At 39.1% G+C, this 27,446-nt stretch overlaps 1 protein-coding gene across 4 annotated transcripts in view; it reads left to right on the forward strand.

Moving 5' to 3' along the window:
* Window positions 1–27,446, forward strand: part of Tmem245 (transmembrane protein 245) — a 94,600-nt gene that overhangs the window by 25,274 nt on the left and 41,880 nt on the right. The window contains exons 5-11 of one of the 4 annotated variants that reach the window (XM_013513172.1): window positions 14–247; window positions 3,434–3,603; window positions 4,779–4,802; window positions 10,202–10,306; window positions 17,264–17,346; window positions 18,227–18,265; window positions 22,825–22,915. In XM_013513172.1, coding sequence (XP_013368626.1) covers window positions 14–247; window positions 3,434–3,603; window positions 4,779–4,802; window positions 10,202–10,306; window positions 17,264–17,346; window positions 18,227–18,265; window positions 22,825–22,915 — 746 coding nt within the window. The remainder of the gene's footprint in view (window positions 1–13; window positions 248–3,433; window positions 3,604–4,778; window positions 4,803–10,201; window positions 10,307–17,263; window positions 17,347–18,226; window positions 18,266–22,824; window positions 22,916–27,446) is intronic. The other 3 variants (XM_005382755.1, XM_013513173.1, XM_005382756.1) reach the window with 3 other exon arrangements.

The raw sequence follows: 27,446 nt of genomic DNA on the forward strand, positions 1-27,446 counted from the left end.
TTTCCCTTTTCAGAAACTACAGACAAAGGAGAATCCCCTCCGACACTGTCCACTTCTTCATCCTCCTCCCCTTCCTCACCTTCTTCCCCTTCGCCTACCCTGGGCAGACAAAGGCCTGAGATTGGAACATTTCTGAGAAAGAAGAAAACCAGTGACATCTACTTTGTGTCCCTCGTCTGGGCCATCATTGTTGTCCAGATCTGGTTGAACCTGTGGATTGTGCAGTTGCTGCCTGTGCCCATCGCAGGTCATTGTCCGGTTTCATTCTTGTCTTCAAAGATTTTTAATTTTTACTTTTAGATTTCAATAATTTGAATTTTACTGTCACTCTTAATAGAAAAATTGTGTGTTTGCAATTATTACTAAAAAACATTCTGGAAATTGTATTATAATTCTTTAACATTTCACTTTTAAGATGTGTTGGTAGAGCATGCCTATGATCCCAGCACTTTTGGAGGCCAGAGCAGGAGGAACCCAAGTTTGAGCCCAGCTAGGACAACTTAATGAGACACTCAAAATGAAAAATAATTTAAAAGGGGCTGGAGATATAGCTCAGTGAGATGGCTGTGGGTTCAATCTCCAATACAGAAATAATTCACTTTTAAGCTTGAAAATGTATTTACCCTCTTATAATTTCATGTGGATTTGAGGTTGATAGCTCCGCGTAAAGTTGACTGGCCCCTCATCCATGTTTCTCTGGTAGAGAATTTTTACGGTATGGTCTGGGTTTCGAGGTTTCTGGTGGAATTTTGAGAGCTGCTTTCAGGGAAACACCTTTAATATTGCATTTTTATTCCAAAGGAAGTATGTAGGCTTTGAGACGTACGTATGGAAAATCTTGAATTTTGTTTGTTAAAACAGGTATGTACACACATATGCAAACATATAACCTTTGTGCTGTCAAGGGAATTATATGGTCTTCCATAAATTATTCAGTCAGCTCCTTGTACCGTAATTCTGTACCATGGCTGTTTAAGGCCCCCTCTGTTATGTTGAGTTTTGCAGAAGCTGTCTTCTAAGGCTGGCAAGAATGAGGTTTGTCTGACTCTGGTACATTATAGAAGCAGTTGTTTTTAATATTTTCCCAATTATTTGTACTCTCCTCTTATTGCATTCTAGTCTGTCAGGTCTTCGGTGGAGGCTGTGAATTCTGCCATCCCTGTACCTTCTAAATTTACTAGTCCTTTTCTCCTATGTCAGGAATTCTCATTATTAAAACATAATTTGATTTCTTTGGAGAAAGGTTTTCTACCATGTGAACAGGTCTAAACTTTTTTGCCTATTTATTTTCTAGATCATTAGTTTTCACCACTTACCACTGATTGACTTGGCCAGTTAATTAAATAGCCATCATTTTAAACATTTACTTTGACCAGAGCACTGTATAGTGCCTATATACAGGGAACAAACAGTGTAAGTAGTTAAAAGTTTGTGTCTGCTGTTTATAAACAGAACTTCTGGCCAGCACTTGTAACAAGATAGAGTTGTAGTTAAGCAAGTCACAGAAAGCATTATGGCCATGCTTCTGGTAAGGAGTTTATACAGATAAAATTCTTCTGATTGGTTTTGCCTGATGATTTCTTTATACTGGCAAATCATGTGCTGGTTTCTGTTGGATCTCACCTTTCCTTAAAGCTTGTTAGCAGAAGTTAAGATTGTTAGCAGGAGTTAATCTTACCATAACCACTGGTCAGCAGAGGAATTTGACTTGGCCTTGGGAGGGAAGACTGTGAACAAGGTGACCCCGAAAGGTTTTCTGTAGCCCTTAATACCATGGTCTTGTTCTAGAAACCTAAGAACTTTTTAAGGGACTTAAAAAATGCCAATGCACAATTGTTTAACTGGTAAGTAACACTGAGTTTATGGTTCAAAATACTAAACTAAAGTAAACCTGAAGGTTATAAGGTCAGGTCTCAGGACACAAATCCCTAGAGTTAGAGATATTATTATGGGTGGGAGCAGTTATTTTGGTCAAAACTCCAAATAGATCAGTAACTCTTCCCCACCTCCTCCACCGTCTTCGTGGTCTTTAATAGGACTCTCTAGCCCTGCTTGAAGGGCCACCACTACTGCCCACCTCCAGGGGGAGCATCTTCACTGTGTTCTTAAGCCACCTATTTTTCTCTTGGCTTCTTCGGAGCCTGTTTTTGTCTTTGGCATCTCTGGAGCCTGTTTTTCTCTTTGCCTTCTCTGGAGCCTGTTTTTCTCTTTAGCTTCTCCAGAGCCTGTTTTTTTCTTTGGCTTCTCTGGAGCCTGTTTTTCTCTTTGGCATCTCTGGAGCCTGTTTTTCTCTTTGGCCTCGCTGGAGGCATGTACTTCCGCATGTACAGCTAGAGGTCTTCTCTTACCTGCTATCTCATGCATTTCCTTGTTTCTTGGGTCCCTGTTTTGGTAACTAATGCCGCATCCCGTGCAGCTCTCAAAGTTCCCAGGGTGAGGATGGTGAGAAGATAAAGGAAAAAGGACAGGAGTGAGAATATAGAAGAACTGAGACCGGATGGAACCCTTCTCTCCTGATGGGAGAAGTAATGAAGAAGAAGGAAGTCTAGGAGGAAGAGGAGAAAGAGGGAGAGCCCCCGGCGTGTGTATTTATACACTCAGGTTGAGTGTCACATGAAACTCCTCCACCTAATAGCGGCTTGCCTCGGGTTTCAGTGTTCTTGAGACTAGAGCAGCTTATTCATGTGACTTGCCTCAGGTGCTCTGTGTTCTCAGGGCTGGCTTCGCGTTAGCCCCACACGTGGGTGTGGTTGGTCTCCATCTTCTGCGGCTCTCCACAGTCTTACAGCGTTGGCAGTGATGGTGAGCGGTGAGCATTGTGCAGCCCTCTTGCACTTTGCTGGCGTCTCTGCTTAGTCCTGGTGTCTGTTGAGACGACAGAGCAGTGTTAAGTGGAGAAGTGGGAACATAGCTGAAAATTTGGCCATGAAGTGGTATCACATCATGATGCATAATGGAATACCTTACACTTTTCTGGCCACTAAATATCAAATAACTAAGGAAAAGAACAAAATTTGAGAAGAATAGCTGTAAGGAGATTAGGAAATGTCAAAGGTTAGTTTTCTTTACTCAGGAAGGGGGAAGGTTTGAGAGCCCTTATGTGACTGAAATTGTCATGCTGAAAGTATCTTCTGTTCATGTGGGCTGTGAAGCCATCCCTGTCTGCTCCAGAGGTTCAGGCTCCACAGAGAAGATAGTACATGGGTGCTGGGCATGGTGTGAAAAGTCACTTGGCCAGTTCCATCTGTTTGGAATGCCTTGAGCTCCTCCTGTCCCTTCCTTTGTAATACCACTCTTTATTTTAATACTATTTTTAATATTTTGGCAGGGAAATTAAGGAACCTTTTTATGTTATGCCTTCCAATCTGTATTTTGTTTGTGTGTCTATAGTGTGCATGTATCCATTGATCTATATCTGTTTTTATCTTTGTAGTCTGGATAATCAAAAAGCTTGTTATTCACTTTGGCGTTGTGAACTTCCTGGAGAAACGCTGCTGTGTGTGGTGGCAGGTAATCGAGCACTTCCTGAAGGAGCGGCAGGAGGCTTTAGCGCCTTGGCCAATCATCGGGCTTGGGAAATTCTTGTTGAAAGTTGACAGCAAGGTACTGAAGTTTTTTTGTTTTGGTATTTTTAAGAGCTTTGGTTGCTTTAACAGAGTTCGTGTGGTTTGAGATATTTCATTCCATGGTAAATAGTGTTTGTTTTGTGTATGTTGATAATACATTTAATATTTAATTTTAAGATGCAATTTTGAATTTTAGAATTAATGCTTCACATAGGATAGAATGATTTCAACTTAAGTAAGTATTGGGTATTTTTCCTCTTAAAAATGGGAGAAAAGTATGTTATGGAGCTCTTACTTTGACTCCATTTGTATTAGGACCAAATTGAAATTCAGAGAGGTTAAGTGACTTGCCTAACATTTTGTAACTAGGTAGGTAGTAGCTCAGTTCAGTGAATGTTTTTGGAGTAATTTCTGTTTGTCAGATATTGTGCTAAAGTCCGTGAGAAGGTCAGATCAATCACAGAAAACCAAATAAAGAAGCTCTATTTAGTGGGCAGACAGCAGAGCAGTTCATGAAAACTCAAAGGCTTAGTGATTAGAATCTGGTGTCAGGTCCTAGTTCAGCTGCTTACTAGCCACCTTGTGACCTTGGACAGGTGTTGTAACTTTTCTGTGCCTTGGTTTCCTTATCAGTAAAATGAGTATAATGTTACCTACCTCATATTATGATGGTGAAAGTGAAATGAGTTAATACATGTAACATCTCTGCATTAATGCTTGGTGTTCCGTAAGCGCTGGGTAAATGTTAGCTGTTATAATTTAGGAAAAGTACATATGGGATACAGTGGTAGCACTAAACAGGAAATGACTCTGGTGGACAAGGCAGGTGTAAAGGGAATTTTGCTAAGGAAGTGGTGCCCAGGCAGAGTGCAGTGAGGAGCGTATTAGTCAGATGTGGCAAGAAGATCAATAGGTGGGCAGCAAAGGCAGGAACACTAAGCTTGCAGACATTCAGGTTATTTTATGTATCTTAAATTTTTGGATTATTGAAAAAGCTTGTAGTTATCGTTTCAACCATTGTTTATCTTTGAAGGAGTACTAGGTTATCTTGATTTGAAAACTTTGTTGATGCTCTATGATTTTCTCCCTTGTTTTCCCTGACAGTTTCCTTCTCATGCTCTTGGTGACTTTCTTTCCTTTTCATGCTATTATTGCATTCTCTAATGATATTCCACTGTTCTTATCTTCTCTTTCTCACCCCTTGTCCTCAAGCTCTGGCACTGGCTAAATAAGAAGGTAAATGAGCACACGGATGTTTGGTTTTTACTACTGAATTCTCTAACCCGCCTTCCCTGCCCCCAGGATCACCTTCTTACCCTGTGTTTCCATATGTCAAACTAAGCTTTTTTTTTTTTTTAAGTTCTAATTATAAGCTATGGAAGGTTGTGAAATACGAATACCATCACAGTATAATTGGCCAAAACCTTAACAGAGGCTACTTAGGGTACAAACAGTATCTCCCTCTCAAGTGCTTGTGAAAAGTTCTGTTTCATAGTCCCTCTGTCCGCTGTAAGTGCTTCCCATGCCTTTTCAGCTCTGTTAGGAGGCTAATAATCTCCTTAGATGTGTGACAGCACATTAGGTGATAGTTACTAGAAAAAGAGCTCTTTATTGTCACCTTTTCTATAAATGACACGTTTTAAAAATTGACAGACATGTGAAATATTTGTGTGATGCCCTTTGTTTGCATTTCTCTCTTAAAATAGGTGGTATTGTAGAATTTTACTTATAGCTTTAAGATTGTAGTCATGCCTGTGGCATCAAATTTCATGTGTTTTTGAAGGCACAAGGTTGTGTCTGTGGTAACAGCTTCTCACGATTGACATAGAATTGTGTAGGAGCATTTCAAACAACTTCAGATACATTAGGAATGCTGTGCCTTTGGCATAAAGTCCATGTATAGCAGCGTTTGAATTAATACCAGTCAGTCCTTAGGGACCGGAAGAGATGACATCATTTATATGTATTGTGTTTAAATGTAATAAAACTGTAAAAGTCTTCAGTGAAAATGTAACAGGCCTTAAGAAAGATGTGGTTCCTGTTTTGTTTTTTTTTTTTTTTTTTTTGTCGTGGGGGCTGAATCCGGGATCTTTGATTGAACTATATCACTGGGCCTTTTTTTGAGACAGAGTCTTGGTAAATTGCCAGGCTTAAATTTGAGTTCTTCTTGTCTCAAGAAGTGCTGGGATTATAACATGGACCACAGTTCTGGGCTGAGATGTGGTACTTCTTGAAAGTAAAGCAAAATCAGACCTTTTTTGGGAGGGTGCCAGTAATTGAATTCAGGACCTCATGCCTGCTGGGCCACTGAACTAAATCCTTGGCCCCTTTTTTTGGTACCAGGAATTGAACTCAGAATCTTGCACTTGTCAGGCAGGCGCTTATGCCACTGAGCTACATCCCCAGCTTCTGACTTTTTTTTGGGACAGGGTCTCACTCCTTAGTTCAGGCTGGGCTTGAACTTGCAGTGATTCTCCTTCTTCTGCCTCTTCAGTGCTGAAATTACAAGTGTGTGCCACCACACCCACCCAGGAACATACTTCGGGATGTAGAGATTAGGCTTTTTTTTTTTTTTTTTTTCTGTTGAAGTGGAGGAAAGGGGAGACTTGGAAATGCCTGAAGTTTAAATTTTGGGTTGAAAATAAGCAGTGTGTAAAGCCCAGCACTCTCCACTGTCTCCCCAGCCCACGTTAACATGGTGCATATACTTGCCTTCCCTGTAGGGCTAGTATGAGGAAATGAGTTTAATCCTTGGCGCATGATGTACAAAAATAAATCACGTTTTCTTACTTAGAGCAAAGTAGATGAGTTTGTATATTTCCCCAATTTGCGTGTGTTGAAATGCAGTTGTCCTCAAGAGAGGAAGGAGAATGAATTCATTAGGTTCAGTTCCATCCTTCCTTACTTAACTAAAGAGTTAGGTAACCTAATTTGTGAGCCTAATTCATAGCTGAGTAGTTGAGGTAATTTAATATTCCTAAAAGACCAAGTAACTTTTTTCTTTATAACTCTATGAAGCATGTATAAAACTTTGGTGTAGAATAGGAGTAACTGCTTGAAATTCCAAGTGTATGTTTCCGGAAAGCATATAAATAAGTTGAGAGCTCTTTTCTTACACTGAATCCTGGGTCAAAAATTGCAAAGTTGGGTATTTACATTGGTTATGTAAAACTGTCAAGTGGAATGAATGAGGAAATCGGTCATAAGAAGAGAAGGTGTGAGAGGACACAGCTCATGTTTCATTGAGCTGTGACCCTTCTCAGGCCTTATTTTATTTGGTATGACTGTTTACACTAAGACTCAACTAGCACTTGGTTAAAAAATAACACGATATGAAAACCTGTAGGCCTAGAATAGTGAACTAAAAGAGAAACTGTCAAGGCTGGCCTTGAACTTGGAATCCTCCTCCCTCATCCTCCCACGTGGCTGGGATGATAGACGTGTGCCACTGAGCCTAACATGCATCTTGAATGAATGATACGTTCTTAATAACTTGATGCATAGCCAGTCTAGCAGTTTCAGCGTGGCTTTGGTTACAGTTATAATTTACTGACATCTGTAAACTTACGCGTACCCTTCTTTCACATTGGGAACATTTAGGATGTTTTAAAATTACTCCCTTCCCCTTGAAAAAATAAAAGTTAAAGTAATTGATCTCTTCCTGGAAAGAGTGCGGAATTTATTAGAGACCATGTACAGTTTCCATAAGCCAGGTAGAGGGGGTGGGTGGTTTAGTTTCCTGCGTACAACAGAACATGGGGCAACCTCCTGGGTGACACCCCTGGCATTTCTTTAGGAATGCTTTTCTCTGGTCCCTTTCTCCAGGTCTCTCTCCGTGTCTCGGAGTTTGTTTCTTTGTGGGTATTGTTACATTCATTCTTTTAGAGATTTAGTTCTTTCTTTCACAAGTTCCTGTTTTATCTGTTGGTCCTAGGTTTTATACCCCCCCCCATCTTTTTTTCTTCTCTTGGCTCTCTCTGTTCTCTTTCATTCCTTTGATGTTTGTTTTTTTGGTTCTCAGGGTTGAACACAGGGTCTTGGGCAGGCTAGGCTAGTGCTGTGATACTGAGCTACGTCCCCCAGCCTTTTTGATTTTGTTTTGACGTAGGGCCTGACTAAGTTGCCCAGGCTGGCCTCAGACTTGGAGATCTTTTAGCTTCTGCCTTCCCAAGAGCTGGATCCCAGGTGTAGGGCACATCACTTTTCATTCCTCTTGATTCTTCAGTGTCTGTTTTTTGTTTGTTTGTTTTTGAGACAGGGTCTCACTATGTGGCCCTTAACTCACTTTTTAGCCCAAGCTGGCCTCGAACTCCTTGAAAAAATAAAAGTTAAAGTAATTGGTCTCTTCCAGAGACAGCAGTCCCTCTGTCTCAGCCTCCCGAGTGAGTGCTGGGACTATAGGCATGTGCCACCATTCCTGGCACTTCCTCTTGATTCTTGAATGGATTTTTTCCATTTTTTTCTTTTTTATTGTCTTCCTTCTGACCCTATTCCCAGCTTATTTTTTAGCTATCCATAGTGTCAGTCTGAACAGACAATTGTTTAGCATATGCACTGAGTATCTTAAATGAGTTTAATTTTTAATGAAATGTGATTCTTATGTTATCCCTTGGTGACCAAATGCCTGGGTATACAGCAGGTTAGGTTGATGAGGGGCGTCCAGTGCCCTAAGCAAGTATGTCATACATAATTCCTGACAAAGTTGGATTTGGGAAAATTCTGTCCAAGCTAGGACAGAAACATATAGTTTCATTTTTTAATGTCGATGTGTACAATGTGTTTGTGGGTATTTCATATTTTTATGTTAAAATTACCAGGCTCTTTATACTTTGTATAAAGTTAGATCTTCATACTTTGTAAATAAAACATCATTTTCATTTAAAAATATATTTCAGGATATGACTTAAAAAAAAAAAACAACAACAACAACAAAAATAATCCAGACCCTCTTGTGTTATTTTCAGAAATTACTATTTGTGGATATAAATCCAGTCTTAATTCTGAAATTCCTTCATGCTTATTTATTGAGATACATAATACTAATTGAATGCCTACCATGTGCCAGGTACAGTTAGGTTCTGGAGACGTAGAGGAGTGATGCCATGCTAGCTTTCCTCAGGAAGAGGTCTCCAAGACCAGGTGTGAGCTGGTTTCCTGTTGTGAAAAATTTCATTTCATTAATTTTGGAAATACCTTCAAAATAATGCATCTGACCTTCCATATCTTAGAAACCTGTTATTCCTTCCTTTAATCTCTGCATTGTCTTTGATGCTTTGGTAGCATGAAAATTTAACTCCTTTGTTTGTTCTAATTGTCAAGATTAAGGATGAACATCTTTGAGTTTACTGTGGCATTGGTTTCTTAGTGACCGTGTCCTTCATGAGATAAGAAGGACGATGGGCTGATAAGGATTGAGTGGAAAAGAAATGTTTTTGAAATCATGGTAGTTTTTAAAAACAAATATTCTTTGATCATAGATGTTTAGCTTACTGCTTGGAGAGCCTAATTTAGATTGAAATTAATGTTTGCAGTGCTGTAGCTCATGTTGGGATTGACGTGTGTAATGTGGTCTCTTGGCAACTGTTAATCTAATCAAATGTAGTTTCAAGATATTAAATACTTTGCATGGGAGGAATTACAGAAAGCTATCAGAATTATTATATATTCAGCAAACAATTGTTTAAAATGTAGGATAGGGCCGGGGATATAGCTCAGCAGCACAGGCACCTGCCTGGCAAGCACAAGGTCCTGAATTTGATTCCCGGTACCAAAAAAAAAAAAAAAGTAGAATTGTTTGTGGTTGTTAAAGCTGAAGGAAGGTACAGTTAATATAGAATACCACATAGCATGTCGGGATAGTATGATTTTAATTATCGATGAAGAAAGGACCACCAAATTAATTAATTTACATTTACTTAATTACAGTTATGTCATAATGTTTATTTTTTCAAATGAGTAGAAGCTTTAAGGGGATATCAGACTTTTACAAAAGTTTTATTATGAAATATTTTACATACAAAAAGATTTAAAGAACACCTATTTGCCTATCCCCCAGTTTAGTAAAACTACCAAAATAACTACCCATTCATGCATCTACCTCCCAACATCTATGTCCTTCTCAAGGTAGCAGTTCTCCTGAATGTGCTCTTTGTCATTTTCTTAACATTACATTTTTATTACTACTGTCTTTTATAACCCTAATGAAATCAGAAGGAAAAACATTTGAATGTAATTAAGCTATGTATTTTAATTTGCTCCAATTGAATCTGTACAGTTTAGGACACACTTGTATTTATAAGGAGCCTGCCCCTTCCAAAGTCCTCTTACTTACCAACTGAGTACAACTTCATGACATCTCAGGTTAACTGGTGGATCCTCATTATAGAGAACAGTCTGAGAATTCAGACATTTAGTCTGATTTACTGCCTTAGCTGTGGCAATAATGAACTCTTCACAAAATAACATCAGTAATTAATACTGCTAGTTAATTTCTAAAGTTGTGTACGGCTTTTACTGCTTTAACTAGTATGTCAGTTTGCTTTGCGATAATGAATAGTCTGTGTGTGTGTGTGTGTGTGTTTGTTTATCAAGTCATACTTTAAGGAAAAGTAATTTTCTTTTTCATTTCTGTGCAGATGATCATCTGGTTGGAGAAGATGTTAGATAAAATAATTAGCATTTTCATCATATTTTTGCTAGTTATAGGAACCCTTCTTTTAGCTCTTCTCCTGACTGCAAAGGTAAAGTACAATAATTCCTATTCCCATCAATAAATCTGTAACTGTTAGAATTGTAGTATGATATGCTTGACTTATAAATACATATAACAACTAAAGTACTTACGATTTGTATATTACTAATTTTGCCATTGATTTGCTGATGTGTCTTCTTTTTAAAATCTTTTTTGCATGTATTTTTATTTTATTGTCATCAAATCCTTAGGGGCAAATGCAGGTAAAAAGAATGAGGCTTTTAAAAAATATATTAATCGTAAACTGCTCGTACAATTCTAGGTGTAGTATCCTATCCACGAGATTAGAATCCCTCCGCTCCTCTCCCTTTCCCTCCCCTCCCCTCTCCTTCCCTCCACTCTTCCTCTTTCCTTCTCCCTCCTCCCTCTTCTCTCTTCTGCTCTGCTGTCTTCTGACCAGTCCCTTGCCCGGGCTGGCCCCCAAAGCCTGTTCTCCAGTGATCGTTCTGCCCCAGTCTCCTGAGTAGTTCAGACTACTTAGGCACACACCACAGCGCTTGCTTTTAGAATTTGTCTAGCTCCCTCCCTTCCTGTCTCCCTGGTTTTTGTGCTGATGCACCATAGGATCTTTATTTCCTGCTTCCCAGGTTACATTTCCTGTCGTCCTTTTCATCCCATCAAAACCAAAACACAGCTAAAATTTCGTCCCTACGGTGATACCTGTCTTTTATTGACGTCAGATAATTTGATTTTGGCAATCCTGGGTATCAAACCTATGGCGTAGCGCATTGTAGGCAAGTGCTGCACTACTGAGCCGAACCCCCAGCCTGGTTTCTCTGACTCTTCTTTATTTCAATGTTTATTTTGTCTGAACTCTACGGAACTCCATTCTGAGATTTTAGTGTGTTTTCAAAGAATTGAGAAGGTATTACAGGAAATCATAGATAATAAAATGTTTCTTGTAATCTTGTATCTGTATTTTAGTATCAGTTACCAATAAAAAAAAAATCGAATAAGCTTCATTTTGCTAAAGAATTACATTGTTTGTGACACCAAGTAGCTCCTCCTGGAAGTCACTTTCTCGGTGAATCTCAGCCTTATTGTATCCTCAGATTTATCCTCTCATTTGCTCCTAACTGACAACCTGCTCTCCTGACTTAGTGCAGCCCTTGTCTGTTCTTTGATTATCATCAAGCATGTAGTTACTTTTACGCTATACAGACGTTAGGGGCCTTGGTTTGTTTTCATCATGTTTTGTCTAAACTGCAGTCTTCTATTCTGGTTCTCAGCGAAACCTTTTCGCTTTCCTTTCTCCTCTCTCCTGCTCTTCTATTTTCCCTTCTTTGTCCTTTTGCATCAGGTCTTCTTCCACAATTGTGCCATCTTTCAGGTTCTTTTTCTTTGTTCATCCTATGGCGCAGTGAACTTTTCTTCCCTGAACTTGGATGACAGATGTTAACTGAACTGTTTCTCTCTTGTCTATGATTTATGCAAACTGAGCTTTTGAGGGAGGTTTTATTCTATCAGTACAGGTGTTATTCACAAAGACCGTGATAGTATCCACTTGAATAAGTAATAGATATCTCAAGAGTAACACACCAAAATTTAATTCTAGACCTTTTCTTATCTGTTCTTCTCATAATCTTCTCATTTCAATGATAACTTTGTTCTTCTGTTTGCTTAGATGAAAAGCCTCAGAGTTATCCTTGACTCAGATGAAAAAATCTCAGAGTCATCTGTTTTGTATCCACATCTAGTTTGTTTTATCTTTTTGGGCTTAGCCTTGCTAGTATATCTGAGACAGGTTTGGTAATGCTTCCCTATAATCCCAGCACTTGGGAGGATGAGGCAGGAGGATCTCCATGAGTTTGAGGCCAGCTGGGACTACATAGTGAATTCAAGGCCAGCCTGCGCTACATAGCAAGGCTCTTTCAAAAAAATAAAAACAATCCCCCCTACCCTAATATATTCCTGTGATAATAACTGAGTTGAGGGTGTCAGGTAATGTCTCTCCATTGAAAACAAGAATGAAACAATCTAAAGTTATGAATATTGCCACTGGAGAATGACCAGCCAGGTAACAGTCAGCTAATAGCTTAGATTATTCTAATCCTGTTCCACGAGAACAGCAGCACAGTACAGGTGTTCCTAAAGGTGGTTTTTTGTTGTTGTTGTTGGTGGTGGTGGTGGTTTTTGTTTTGAGACTCTGCCTATAGTTCAGGCTGGCCTTAAACTCACAGCAGTCCTCCTTAGAGCTGGGATTTTAGGCATGTGCCACCATGCCCAGCTAAAGGTATTTTTTGATGCACCAAAATATTTAAATTTGAGGTAGTCCCCATTTGTCTTTTTTGGCGTGATGCCTGAGCTCTTGGTGTCATAGCCATGATGCCATTGTCTAGTCCAGTAGGACGTGAGCAGAGCCTCAGAAATTTGTGAGCCAATAGCAAACGCCCTGAAAGGTGTAGATGTCATTGGCATCCCAGAGGATGAGATGAGGGAAAGAAAAAGGTGGAAACAAATATTTAATGAAGGAAATGATTGAAAACTTCTCATGTTTGGTGAAGAATATTAATAGATCTAAGAATTTCAGCAAATTCTCAGGAGAATATAAACACACAAGAACAAAAAGCCATACCTAAACATATCTTAGTGTAACTGCTCAAAGCTACAGATAGAGAAGAAACCATACATAAGTGAAGAAATCATACATAAGGGAACAAAAATACAGTTAGATAGTTTTCATATTCAACAGTGAACACCAAAAGACACTGGAGTGACGTTTAAAATCATGGAAAAAGAAACTTGTCAACCAACAATTTTGTATTCAGTGAAACTATTTAAAAGTAAAGGCAAGATAAAAACATTTCTAGGTAAAGCAAAGTAGAGTTTTTGATATAGCTGCACTGTAAGGAATGTTAAAGGGATTCCTTTAGAACAGAAAGAAGTGACTCCAAAGGAATAAAGAGCACTTTGTGAACATGTAGATAAATGTAAAAGCTATTTTTCCCCCTTTTATTTATTTTTTTTTTTTGGTTTTTCTCCGGTACTGGGAACCGAACTCATGACCTTGCGCTTGCCAGGCAGGCGCTTTGCCGTTGAGCTAAATCCCCATCCCCTTTTCCCCCTTTTAATTTATTCAAACCATGTGATTTTAGACAAAAATTAACAACACTCAATTGTAGACTTTATAATATACTATTCATGTGTAGTATATAGTCCTAGTATATTCTCAGAGGAGAAGGTTAGAAACTATACTACTGTGTAGGTATTATGAATTTTTTGTGCATATAATCAGTATTAGCTTGAAGTAAAATGTGATAAAATAGAAATGTGGTAAGGTAGGCATGGTAGTGCGTGCTTGTAATCCCCACACTCTGGGAGGCTGAGGCAGGAGAAGCGCAAATTTGAGTGCAGCCTTGGCAATTTAGTGACTTAGGAAGACCCTTCCTCAGTCAATCAATCAATCAATCAGTCAGTCAGTCAGTAGGACTGAGTGTGTAACTTAGTGTGAGTCCATCCCATTTGTTGGGGGAGAAAGGTTTTAGAGAAGTCTAATAGCAACCACTAAATAATGTAAAGTTTAGGAGAACTAAAATGGAAAAGTAAAAAAAAAAACTTACTGAACACAGGGGACATTAAAGGAAGGAGATGACATAAAGCAACTAAACACTCCAGTCAAAAAATGGAGATTGTCAGTCTGAATATAAAAATAAAATTTGTAAACTAAATGCTATCTGGAAGAGAGACAAAACATATTGTGTAATTATATTAATGTCCTACAATACTAGTTTAGAATTATTATGCAGGAAAGTAAGGATGTTTCATAATTGTTGATACCACATTAGGATATAATTGTAAATATATATGCTCCTAACATAACTCTACGATATATCTTAAACGTTCAGAATTAAAAGAAGAAATAGAAAAATGTATGATTAGAGATCATATTACTCTTGTAACAATTGAGAGCATTAATAGAAAATTAGTGAGCATTTAAAAACCTTTTAAAATTCTGTCATCACCCTCATGTAATTGACATTTGGAATTACATTCAAGTAAACATGGAAGACTTGGCAGGATAAACAATGTGCTCAATAAATTTGGAAGTATTAAAATTATATAGCATGTTGTCTGATACAACAGAATTAGAGATCGATCACTAACAGAATTAAGTCAGAAATTTGCAAATACTCAGAAATTAGGCACTATGTAGATAATTTTATCAAAAAAGAGTTTCAGGGGAAGTTAGAGAATATTGTGAAGTGGATACAGTACATACTAGAATTTATAAGGTACTTCCAGAGCAGTGCTTGGGAGAGAATTTATGGCATTAAATTATAGAAAAACAAGTTAGTGGTGCAAAGTTCTGCCTGAAGAAGCTAGCAAAAGGAGTAAATCCAAAGTAAATGGAAAGAAAAATCAAGTGCAGATCAGTGCATTTGGAAATGGAGAAAGAAGAAAGAGAAAAACCATTAATAAAATAAGAATCTTTTTTTGAAAAATATGAATAAAATGTAAATGTTTACCAAGATTGATGAAAAGAAGATAACAGTGTAAAGGATGAAAGGGGAGACATTACCATCTGCCTCATAGATCTTAAAAGGGTAGCAAAGGAAGGTGGGTATAGTGGGACATGACTGTCATTTCAGCATGCCAGAGGCTGAGGCAGGGGGATTGAGTTTGAGGCCAGCCTGGGTTACACAGTGAGATTGTCTTTAAAAAATAGATAAAAAGGGAATATTGTAAACAAATTATGTCCATCAGATTTGATAATTTAGATTAAATGAAGAGATTCCTTATAAAGAAGAAACAGTACAAATGTGAGAAGAAAGGGAAAAAAACTTTTTAAAAGTTTTTATTCAGACATGTTTGTAGAATATAATAATTGCATTTATTTGGGGGAAGTGGTACATATGTGCATTGCATCTTGATTAATGTACCCCCCCCTTCCCCAGAACCTCCCCAACCTCTGAAAAACCTACAGATACAGATACATGTTTCCTACCATCTCTCCATTATTGTGCTCTTTAAATTATTTATATTTTGGATTTCTCATATAAGAGAAAACTTGTGATAATTAGCCTTCTGTGTCTAATTTAAGAAGTAGAACAATTGAGTAGTTCTATATCAAGAAAAGAAATTGAATCAGTGTGAAAATCTTCCTGCAGAGAAGAGTTCAGGCCCAAGTGGTTTCACTGACGAGTTTTGTCAAGCAGTCAATAAAGAAATGTTATCTGTCCTACACAGCCTTTTTCACAGAGCGGAAGAAGAAGTAGCACTTCCTAGCTCACCTTGAGTCTGCTACTGCCCAAACACCAAAGTCAAAGATGTTCATGGAAAGAAAGGTATAGATCAATATCTTTTACAGACGGACACAAAAATCCTTAACAAATGTTAACACATGAAGTCCAGTGAGATATATATATATATATATACACATACACACACACATATATATATACATATACACACACACACACATACACACACACACACACATAAAGGATGATAAACCATAACCACGTGAGGTTGATTTGAGGAATGCAAGATTGGAGTAACTTGCAAGAGACAATGCTAACCCTCCCAAATGCAATTACTTACCATCTCTACCACCAGTGGCCTGCTTGAATCTGTCACAGTCCCTTGATTCAGCTATTGAAGTACCCTTCTAGCTGATTTCCCTGCTTCACTGTTCTCAACACATCATCCAAACTTACTTTAAGAACTTGGATAACATTATGTCACTTCTAAGCTTAAAGCCCTCTGTGGTTTCCCAGGTCCTACAAAGTGAAAGCCAGATTTTTCACAAGAACCTGTAAGGCCTTGTTTGGTCTGGCTTTTTTAAGGCATTCTGTTTGAGTTATCGTTTCCTCATTGTGTCTGAAATTGGTTTGTTTTCCTCTTCAAACTGTAGCTGGTTGTGTGTGTGTGTGTGTGGGGGGGGGTCTGTACTTTCTCTGCGGCCTGAGAGAATTGGAACTGATTGGAGTGACAGTGGGGTATCATGGTGTACCTTATTAGGATACCTTAGACTCTGTTCTATTCTGTCATTTGTATTGATTTACACTAGTGGTTTTATTTTGGTCATTTGGGTAAGGTCATACCCATTCTGTGGAAAAAGACCCTTAATCTTTATATTGTTTCTCCCAGTTCCTTCTGTATTCTAGAGCTTTCACTGCACAAAGGGCAAGCGTCAGTGAGAGATGGGGTGAGGTTGATCTGTCACTGTTGGTCTCTTTCCTCTGGCGTAGCCATTTCTCCCTTGCTGTAGTTTCCATTTTTCTTCGGTCAGAAAAAGATAAGGATATGGTTTTCTTTCTGTAGATTTGCATGTTACATGTGTGTAGATTTGCATGTTACATGTGTAGTGCAAGAATTCGTCAGCTCACCTGTAAGCTTCTGGGTGTGGAAGTCAGTTTAGGGGTGAGCCTTGGGCTTCTTTGTTGTGCTCCAGAATGTTTTGTTTCTTTGCTGATGCTCTGCTCCTGATGGCATCAAATTATGTTTCTTTTCCTATTGAGATGTAGGCAAGCTTCCCCCTCCCAGTATAGTTTCTGCCTTTGTTATCCCTCTCATTTTGTTGGTTATTGTGGAAGGCAAAGTCAGAGGTGCAGTTTGAGTTGGGTTATTTGTAGTCACAAATCTTTTCCAGTTATTTTCTTACCTATACCTCACCTTAGAGTATATGAGTTCTGGTGTTTGTACTGCATGCGTATATATACACATATACAATGTATATAAGCTGTATGTGCTCATGTATGTGTTAAGTGTTTATACATAGCTATTGGTTTTTCTTAACCAAATTGTTGAGCTTGTTCAAGGCAGAGAATTATAATGTGCTTGTTTTTTCTCATACATTTAGCAACTTCTTGGTGCATGTTTCTAAGTTAATTCCAACCAAGATGCATAATTACTTGATTCTAAAAGCATTTTTCCGATAATAGAGTAAAAAATTTTAAATTAGTTTTGTTACTGAGATTCTTTTCTCTCTTTATCCATAATACAGGTACATCAAGAAAGTGTACACATGATTGAAGTCACAAGTAATTTGATTAATGAAACTCTAGCGAATCACCCTGAGTGGGCAAAGTAAGAATATTGTTTTGAAAAAGAATAGAGATGGATGACCTAGTTTCAGTGGCTGCTTGCATGAAATGATCTTCGTTAATACAGCTGTATTGGAAGATGACAGATAAGCTTTGATAAATAATGTGATTTTTGCAGAAGAATGGCATGTAATACCGGGGAAAGGGAGGAGGGGAGTGCTTAAGATTTTAGGAACAGTGTATGCTAAGTGACACTCATCTGCTTTCTGTTGTCTGTCACAGTGGCTGAGGAAGATTGAACACATTACCCCATGTACAAATGAGGAAGCAGGATCGTAGGTTAATGGGCTTGAGAGAATGATTCTTCAGTGGCAGAGCTAGTCTTTACAGCCGGTGGGGAGCATTGCCTTGTAACTTGCGACTCTTCAACTCTCCATGTAATGCCGGACATACTCGCATTTTGTATTATTTTTGGGGAAAGCGTAGGCAAACTGTGGCTCAGGACCAAATTCAGCCACCTGTTGTTGTCAATTAAAGTTTTATTGGAGCATAGCTGTGTTCATCCATTTACTTATTGTCTGTAACTGATTCTAGACTGCAAGGGCAGAGAGAATTGAGTAGTTGTGGTAGAGAGTATATGTTCTGCAAAGCCTAAAGTGTTTATTCTCTGGTTCTTTACAGAAATCCATTGAACCCTGTTCAAGAATCGCTGTGTACTTGTTTAAATTGCCTTTTGTAAGAAGGGTATTAGATCTTTGTGAACAACGTTCAGCAGAGCTCTGATGTTTATCTTACTGTATATTTGAGGACGAATATATGACCGACTTTTTTTCCTTTTTAAAATTAACTGCTAGGTAGTTACTAACCGATTTTAGGATTATAAATTGTCATTGAAGTAGATTTTTCTCCTTTGTTTTTTGTAGTACTGAGGATAGTCCCCAAGCCTTGTATATGCTGGCCAGGTACTGTACCACTGAGCCACATTCCCAGCCCTGATTTTCTCCTTTGACTCTTATTTCTGTTAATAAAACCTACTTAGGCCACTACTCAAAACTGGTTTAGAATCATATTTGAATATTAAGAGAATTTTTTTTCAAAATGTACCTACTTCATGTATTACTTAAGAGCATACCCAGAGTGCTTGTCCGAATATTTCTTGTTAGTTACAAACTGTGGCATATCTATACAATGGAATATTACTCAGCATTAAATACAAATGAACTAAAAGTACATGTGCCAACATGAATTAATCTCAAAATAAGTGTGTTGAGAGAAGTCCAGCAAAAAATGTGTCATGGAGTATGATTCCATTTATGTTAAGTTCTAGAGAGTAGAAGCTGTGTATAACCTGCAGTACCAGAAGGATGAGTGACTGCTGCAGACCACAGTGGAGTGGGACTGCAGGAAGGGGCCACAAAGGGATGCAAGGAAGTGATAGTTATGTTAATTATCTTGATTAAGAATATAAGAAGAGAAGTGGCATCAGATTTCATTCTGTAGCAGTCTTTTTCGTTTGCCTTGTGGAGAGAAGAATGAGCATTGTGTCCAGTTAAAGCTCCTCGAATAGACCTGAGAAGAGGTGCTGAAGTCCTGAATTGTGTACAGTTATAGTGGGAGCAAACAGAGCGGATAGGTTTGTGTGGTCTTAAGCAGCTAGTTGGTGATGAATTGGATATAGGAAGAACAACTCCAGTATGACTTATTTCTAGCTTTGGGAATTAGAGGATGGTGTTGGAAATCCAGAATGTTAGAAAACAGAAGAGCAGATTTAGTGGAGAAAAGTTTTTGTCTACAGAGTTTTAGGTAGGTATAGTAAGGTATAAGTAGCTATAATAAGTATAAGTGACTACATCGTTAGCAGCTATGCAGTGCCAGAGCAAAATCGGGGGTAAATTGATAGTTGGTGTGGGAGTTCAGGAATCATGAAGAACCTGGATTGGAACTGTGGTAGCAGAAAGAAAGAATGTATATAATGCATAGAGAGGATGCCTGAGTGTGTGCTCTGGATCATCTCTATAGTCTTTTAGGCTGAGAAAAAAATAATAGATTGGCAAAGTAGAATGAGAATGGGCTATAAGAAAAGCAAGAGGAAGACTAAGGGGAGAAAGTAAGCACATTCTAATTGCTACAGAGAGGCTAGGAGTGTAGATCACTGAGAAAGTGCGTATTAGTATGCCTAAGGCCCTGGGTTCAGTTCAGAGCACCACACGCGTGTGTACTGCACAGATCTGTTGCAGAGGAAATAAGGTCAAGAGTGAAGCTGGATTTAGTGACTGCAAGAGCAAGCAGTCCATTTGATTGGCAGCGCAGAACCCAATTAGATTGCATTGTAATTGAGAAATTACTGGGAAGTGAGGAAATGGCGAAAAAGAGAGTTAGGTATACACTGTTCTTTCTCATATTTGTCTGTGGAAAAGTAGCTGGAGGTGGAGTGAAGTGTGCAGCAGAATTTTAAAATTTAAGATAGAGGAAGCTTGCGTATACATTGATGGGAAAGAATTGGGAGACTAGAAAGAATTGAAAATATTAAGACCAAGGGACAATTAGTATGTTAGTGTGAGGATGTAGCATAAGGTAGATTTATGGTACAAACTGAGGAAAACAAGTCAGCATGAGTGTAAATACTGTGAGTTTAGTGGGATGGGATTGGGAAATAGGGGTCAATATGCCTTGGAGTAGAAAGTGAGATCTTGTGTTCTCTGGCTCTTTTAAACATAATACGTTTGGAAATGAGAGAGAGTGAAAGGAGGAACCAGTGTGTACCAGAAATTAATTATATTTTAGGAAGAAGCCACATGGAATCCAGGTAAACAGGTGGAGCCTTTCATGGGATGGTAGACCTTCCTCAGGTATTGTCCTCGATAGCTCAGTCTCAGCCTCATGTCCAAAGGATTCTTTGTCTTTACTGGTCATTCTTATTTAGTAGAAATAAACATGAGCTCTTCCATGCTGGTTTTGAATTGTGAAGCATCATTTCTACTACTGTTTTGAAGGCACACAGAATCTGAGTAGCTTGAGACCACATAGTTGTAGGTAGGTGTTTTGTTGCTTGGTTATTTTGAAATAATTATAGATTCAAATGGGGTTGTAAGACACGTACAGGGCGGTCCGTGTACTCTTCATCTGACCTCTTCCAACGTTGTCATCTTGCATAACTAACACAGTAATAAAACTAGGAAATGTACACTGATGCAATATACCATTTTTGGATTTCTCACTAGTTTTGCATGCACTGTGTTCCCTATAACTTTATCATTATGTGTAGCTTTGTGTAAGCCATCAACACACACGTTACACAACTATTCATCACAGAGCTCATCATGCCGTCCTTTATATCCACATCTACCCTCTATTCTCCTGTAATATCTTTAATTCCAAGCAACTACTAATCTGTTTATACCTATGATAATATTTTTTCAAGAATGGAACAGAAATCTAATTATGAAGTATGCAGCTTTTTGAGATTGGCTTTTGATCACTTAGCATAATTCCCTTACAGTCTGTCCAAGATGTATATATCAATACTTTATTCCTTTATATTCATGAGTACAGTAATATTCTGTGCAGGGAGATTTTTAAAAGTTAGACTTTGGTGATGTGAAGAAGGTCTCATTCTTCAGCAGTAGCTTGGTGGGGCTGGGATTGGAAACAGTGGGGTGGACATGAAGTAATGGCAGTGGTTCCTGCACTTTCAGTGGGTTTTGTCGTGAGGAAGGCAGTGGACCAATTCATGTGTTCACTCGTACTGGAGGGGACAGTTACAAATAAGTCAGATGTACTTTCTTCAAAACTTGGTGCACATTTTATATGGCCTGTGTGGGGCCTACACTACTTGTGCATGTGCTTGGGGAACTGGTTAGAGTTGGAGCACATTCCTAATTCTCTGCCAACAGTCATGTGACTGAGGGTGCTGACTGGAGCATTTCTTTGCCCAGAGTTTGTGACATTGCGGGTGCTCCGGGTATCATTATGGAGTGTAATCCATGTCCTTTGCTGATTCATGCTTTGCTGAGTTTTCAAACTGAAGCTTGAAGAAGCAGCAGTGCGGGTGCCTGTTACACCCGTGGATCGCTGGGACTCATCCGAGAGATTCTGTTTGGTAGATGAGAAGAGGGGCTGAGCATTCCACAGACTTTTGTAAATAAGCTCCCTTAACAGATGAGCACTGCAGTGAGGCTGTGTAGGTTCTTGGGCCTTGGGCTAAGACATGCTCTACCTCTGACGCTTGCCTGTCTGCAAGTGTTACTACCAACACTTTGCTCCTATCCTAATGCCACCTTGCTCCCACGCTACAGAAAAAAACCTATCAGTTGCATATAATCAGTTTGACAATAGCGTCGTCTCCTCCTTATGTAGAGCAAACTTTCCTCTGTGGCAGCTGGTCTTATTCTTATCTAGGGCGATTCTGATTGTCTGGAGCTCATTTTCTGCTTTGTGCTGACTAGTGTCAAACCTCCAGATTCATGAGTCTCAGAACTCTCTTTAGGAGGTGGGACTAAAATGCTGCTGAATATCGCTCAGTCCTGCCCTTACTTGGATGAAACCCAGTGGGCCAAACTGAGTTATTTTTAACCAGGCCTGCTTTCTTGGCAACCCTTATGATGATAGACATGAACTTTTACTCGGGAGACAGTGGGCCAGTCCACATTGTGTAGGGACTTGGTTTCTGCTGAGATATCCCTCTTGACTGAGTGCTAGTGACTGGCTGAACACTTGTGTGACTGTGATGGTGTCAGACCGAGGCACACACCCAATTATCCCAAACTGTGTTGCTCAGGTGTTTCTGGCCCTGTGCCTCATCACAGGGAGGTTGGGATTCAGTTAATGCCTTGTAGCAGGTCTTTCATCTAATGCTTTTCAGATACCTGCATAAGTATGTTGGCAAATAGTTTTCACAGCAGCCAGAACATCTTTTTCCGGACCTAGTAGATATTCATCAGTCATTAAGGATCTATCCAGATACCTCTGCAAATCCCCACATTTTTGAATAACACAGTAGGGTGTATAATTACCCATATAGTACCACATGATTGAAAATAGTCAATAATCCCTCAAGCCACTGATGAATATAAATACTAGAATAATTTGAAAGCTTCTTCATGTCTCCCAAGTCATGTTGTTTGTTTAGAGACCCAACGTTCCTGTTCATATCCTTACACTGTAAAATCATTAGAGGCCATGGACTACACTCTGAGAACTTTGTCCTGGATGTCGAATATCCCATTGTCCCAGAACCACTCCCCCCTGTGCTGCATGGGCTGGTGACCCAGGACATACATGGACAGAGAATCTAGGCAGAGTAGAATGAAAGGGAGACTGTAGGGACAGTGGGTCTAAATGCTTAGGATAGTTAGTCCTATATATCCTACAAGGATTCCTACTTGTGATGCATTTGTGTCTGTGCATTAATGATTGGTCCACAGTTTGTTTAAATTGTATATCATTAAATTCATGGTATTATTGGAACAACACATTGAAAATGCATCTTTTTTTTTTTTCCTTTTTTTCCTGCTTAAATTAGTTGGCTTCCTGAGGCGCAGGTAGTCCAAAGAGCCCTAAATTCTGCAGCTAACAATGTGTATCAGTATGGACGAGAGTGGATAACCCACAAGGTAAGGGAAGAGCCTTTTTGTGGCTTTCTCTTCTCAGTACCTTCATAGATAGGGATTCTTGCCTTGAAAAAGCATGAACAGAGATTCTGTTAGGAGCAGTTTCAATTTTTGAAATAGTTTTCAGTAACATACAATGAAATCATACCTTTTGGTAATCACATTGAGTAGTATTAGTTGCCTAAACAGTCTTGAGAAGTAGTCATTTACTTTTGTTTCCAAGATACATGTGACTCAGTATTTGTACTTAGGACAGAATGATCACTAAATTTACATGGTCAAATAAGCCTTTGTGAAGAAAAAGATATTAATGCATATTAAATCCTCTTACTTGCTGGTGCTATGCTTGGCAGTTTCTAGTTAGTTTCATTTAATCTTTCTAAGAAAGCTTTAATAGTCTGAATTATTCTGCCTGCCATACAGATGATGAAATATCCCCAGTGGCCATGTAGATTGGCTTCCAACTGCTGACCAATTTTAAATCCTGCTGCTTTCTGCGGTAGTGTGCTAGGAGTGTGTGCCAGGAGCTAGGCTAAGGGCTCTCATGTGGCACTTGAGGTAAACCTGAAGGATCACAGGTCAAGCAAGTGTGTGTTTCAAGAAGGGTATTTTCTGAGTGAATATGCAGGGACTGGAATGTGCTTGAGGAGATGACCTTGACTGAAGAGGACGGAGCTTTGTGAAGGGGAAGTGAGTGTAGGGGAAGAGACACAGTCACCGCAGTTATAAGATGAACCCCCAGGACATGAATATGGGGTATCCTTTTTAAAAGTTCCAGTCTTGCCCATAAGACTGAAGGTAAATTGCAGCTTTAACATGTGGAAGTAACTAAGATTGTGGTTATTGACAAGATTTGTTGAAGTGGGGCTTGTGCCCAGAAAATCTGACGAGTGTGATTCCTTGTTCAACCTCAAAAAACAACCAGCCTACCCACTCCACCCCCAAATGATGGACGATATACTATATGTATGCACAAAAGGTGATTTGCTAATCTAAGGTTGGAACCATAGTCAAAAGTTGAGAGAAAGTGTGTCATTAATTCTCGGGTCTATCCCAGATAACTTAATCAATTCTCATATATCAAGTTTTTAAAAAAAATCTATTTATTGAATAAGTGAAAGATAAATATGTGGATACTGCTCTTAGATCTACTGTAGAAAGAGTTAGTCATTGTAGAAGGCTTTTACCCTTCCATGAATAACTTTGTTGAAAGCATAGCATTTTATTCTTGGTTTATATTTGGGGCAGAGTTTTCTATTATGGAATTCTTCAGAGGAGCAAGATATAGAAAGGGAATTTGGGATGGCTGGAGAAATCTACCTTAGATTTTAAAACATAGGTCTCTCATTACATAGAGAACTTTTTTGTTCAAGATTGTAGAAATAGCCAGGTGTGGTGGCACACACCTGTAATCCCAGCACTCGAGAGGCTGAGGCAGGAGGATTGTTGCAAGTTTGAGGCCAGCCTGGGCTACAAAATGAGCTCAAGGCCAGTTTGAACTGCATATTGAAACCCTGTCTCAAAAAGATGAAAAAAAATTGTAGAAATAAGGAAAGCTGAAAAGAGGTGGGCATTGATAACCAAAATTATAAAATGCTTGAGATCCTGATTTAGAAGACAAGGAGATATTTAAAAAATAACCATTAAATGTTCATCAGCTGATAGGTGGGTCAATCAAAAGTGGTAAATTTATATAGTGGACTGTTTTAAACATATAAAGGAATGGAATATTGACAAATGTTACAATGTAGATTAATCTTGAAAATGCTATGCTGAGTGAGAGAAAGTCAAGAAAGACCACACGTGTGTGATTCTGCTTGCGTGAAAGATCCAGAGGAGACAAAACCATATAGTCGGAGAATACAGTGGTTTCCAGGAATAAGGGATACTGAAGAGAAAGGAGCTGACTGCTAATGGCCTAGGGTTTCCTTTTGGGCTAATGAAAATGTTTTAAAATTAACTGTAATAATGGTTGCATAACTGAATATATTAAAAATCATTGAATTATATACTTTACTGGGTGAATTGTAAAGTATGTGAATTATACCTCAATGAAATTGTTTTAAAAAGAGCCAATTGAAACTTTGGATGTAACTTTGTAGTGGATCTCAGTTCTAACCTAGCTAAGAATCTTGTAAGAACTGGGATGTAAAAGCTAATGTCTAGAGAGGGCTGAAACTAGGGAAGAATGTCATGCCCAGAGAAGTCTTCTGGGGTATGCTTAGAGTAGGGTGGACAATATTTTTGTCTGCCCTAACCTATTTTATCAGCCTTATCTCCTGTGTCCTTATGTATTGTTTGGGTTCTGTGTATCCCTCCCAGTTAGCTTTCCTCATGCAGCATCCTTGCTCAAGCTATCCTTTTGTTTGACATCCTTTTGTTTGATACAAATCTCTAAAATTTGCATCTGGAGGTGCTACCCTAGAATAGCAAGAAAATAAGTAATGTGTCTTCTCTGTTCCTTCTGCCGTGACTGAATGGAGAAATTGCCAGCCAGTCCATAACCATGCTAGTTACTGTGCTAAGTGCTGGAGAAAAGAAGTGAGGAGAGCATCACTAAGCATGTAAAGAAGGAATAATTTCGGGTGCTAAGAAGTGCTATGTACAGAGTAATTTGGTACAGAGTGATTCAGAATGATGCTTTGGCTAGACTGTCCAGAAAAGAACTCTGAGGTGACTTTCCCATGAAGACTTGAATGATGAGAAGGCCCAGATGGTGATGGTCTCAGAAAAGAACGTGTCAAGCTGAGAGCAGAGAAAAATCAAAGATTATGAGATAGTAATGAACTTAGTTGAAGGACAGAAAGGAGGCCGGTGTGGAGGCCTATGTGGCTGGAGTAGGAACAAGGCAATGGGGCGAGCCATAGGTCATGACTAGAAGTTGTGGTTTTATTTCAGTTATAAATCAAGCATTATACAAACACAGCATAGGAATATGGCCTGATTTGGGGTGTTAACAGCTCATTTGGGGGAAAGGATCAAGAAAGCAGAAGGCAGGGAAGCCAGATAACGTTATTCTGATGGTCCGTGTTTGTGGACATCGATATTGAGAAAAGTGGTCAGATTTGAGATATATTTTTGATGTGTTAACAGAAGTTACTTATGGACTAGATGTAAAGTATAAGGCACGGAAATTGTGGTTTGCTCAACTACATGGATAGCTGTGATGAAAAAGACATGGAAGTGGATGGTGGAGTAGGTATCATAGGTAAGTCAGTAGTTCTGTTTGAGGCATATTCAGTTCGAGATGCCTGTTAAATAGATAGCGCTGCCATGAAAGCAGTTGTATATGCACAGCTGGAGCTTTGGGGGAATAGGCAGTGGCTTGAGATTTATCACATGGTATTATAGGATTGGGTGACAGGGTGTCTATTAGTTTTCTGCAGCTGACATAACAAAGTACCACAGAATGGGTGGCTTGAACAACAGAAGTTTATTGACTCACAATTCTGGAGGCTAGATGTCTGAGATTAAAGTGTTGGCAGGAGTGGTTTTTACTGAGACCTCTCTCCTTGGCTTCTCTATGGTTGCTATCTCACATGGTCTTCCCTGTGTGCCCTGATCTTTTCAGATAAGGACACGAGTTACACTGAACTAGGGTCCATGCTAACGAACTTATTTTAACATACACCCTATCTGCAGATACAGTCACATTCTGAGGTATTGGTGAGTAGGACTTTGACATGTGAATGGAATGGGTATGCTACAGGCCATAAAATGGCTAAAGGTGAAAGTATAGCTAGGACAGGACTAAAGAGAGCTGGGGATTATGGCTCAGTGGCAGAGCACTTGCTTAGTATGCTTGAGGCCCTGTGCACAATAATAATCCCTTCAAAAAAAAAGAGAGAGGACCAAAGACAGACCTTTGGAGGACTTGAGCTTTTGGAAGTCTAGAGCCAGCCAACTGAGTAGTACTTGAAGTGGCAGAGAAAACTGACCTGTGTGTAACATGGACGTTTAGAGAAGAAAATGTATCAAGAAAGACTGGGTAGCTGCAGCAGTGTTGGCTGAGGTTTGAAGCAAGGTGAGTAAACAGTTGCCCCTGACTTTTATGCCCCTTTCGACACACCGGGTTATTTGTCTTCAGTGAGATGGCTCTCAAGTGGCACTCTAACTGCTCTTGTTGCTTTCTTCTTGTCAAGCGAAGAGAGCATGTCATAGACTATCAGCAGCACATGCTTTAGTGATTCTCCTGATAGCGGTATTGAGCCCATTAGACTCCCTGCGCTCTGGCTCAGTCTTCCTTGTGACTTTTGTGTATTAGAATGTCACAGAACAGTGTTCTGGGTCTGTGATGGTTGTCATGCTATGTTTGGTATCCTGCTGTGATGGTAGTCATGCTATGGTTGATAGCACTGTGGTTTTAAAATCAGTATTTTATAACTTGAAATTTTGCCATACTGTCCTTCACTTTAATAGTTGTGGTAGTTTAGAATTATTCACCGTTGCACTGGGAAGGCAGCTGGAGGAAATGCCATCTTAAAATAGTGTTTTATTGCATTAAAGGCCACTGTGTGTAGACTTAACAATTTTA

The sequence above is a fragment of the Chinchilla lanigera genome, unplaced genomic scaffold (genome assembly GCF_000276665.1).
Source record: "Chinchilla lanigera isolate Chin_1 unplaced genomic scaffold, ChiLan1.0 scaffold00018, whole genome shotgun sequence".
Taxonomy (NCBI): Eukaryota; Metazoa; Chordata; class Mammalia; order Rodentia; family Chinchillidae; genus Chinchilla; species Chinchilla lanigera.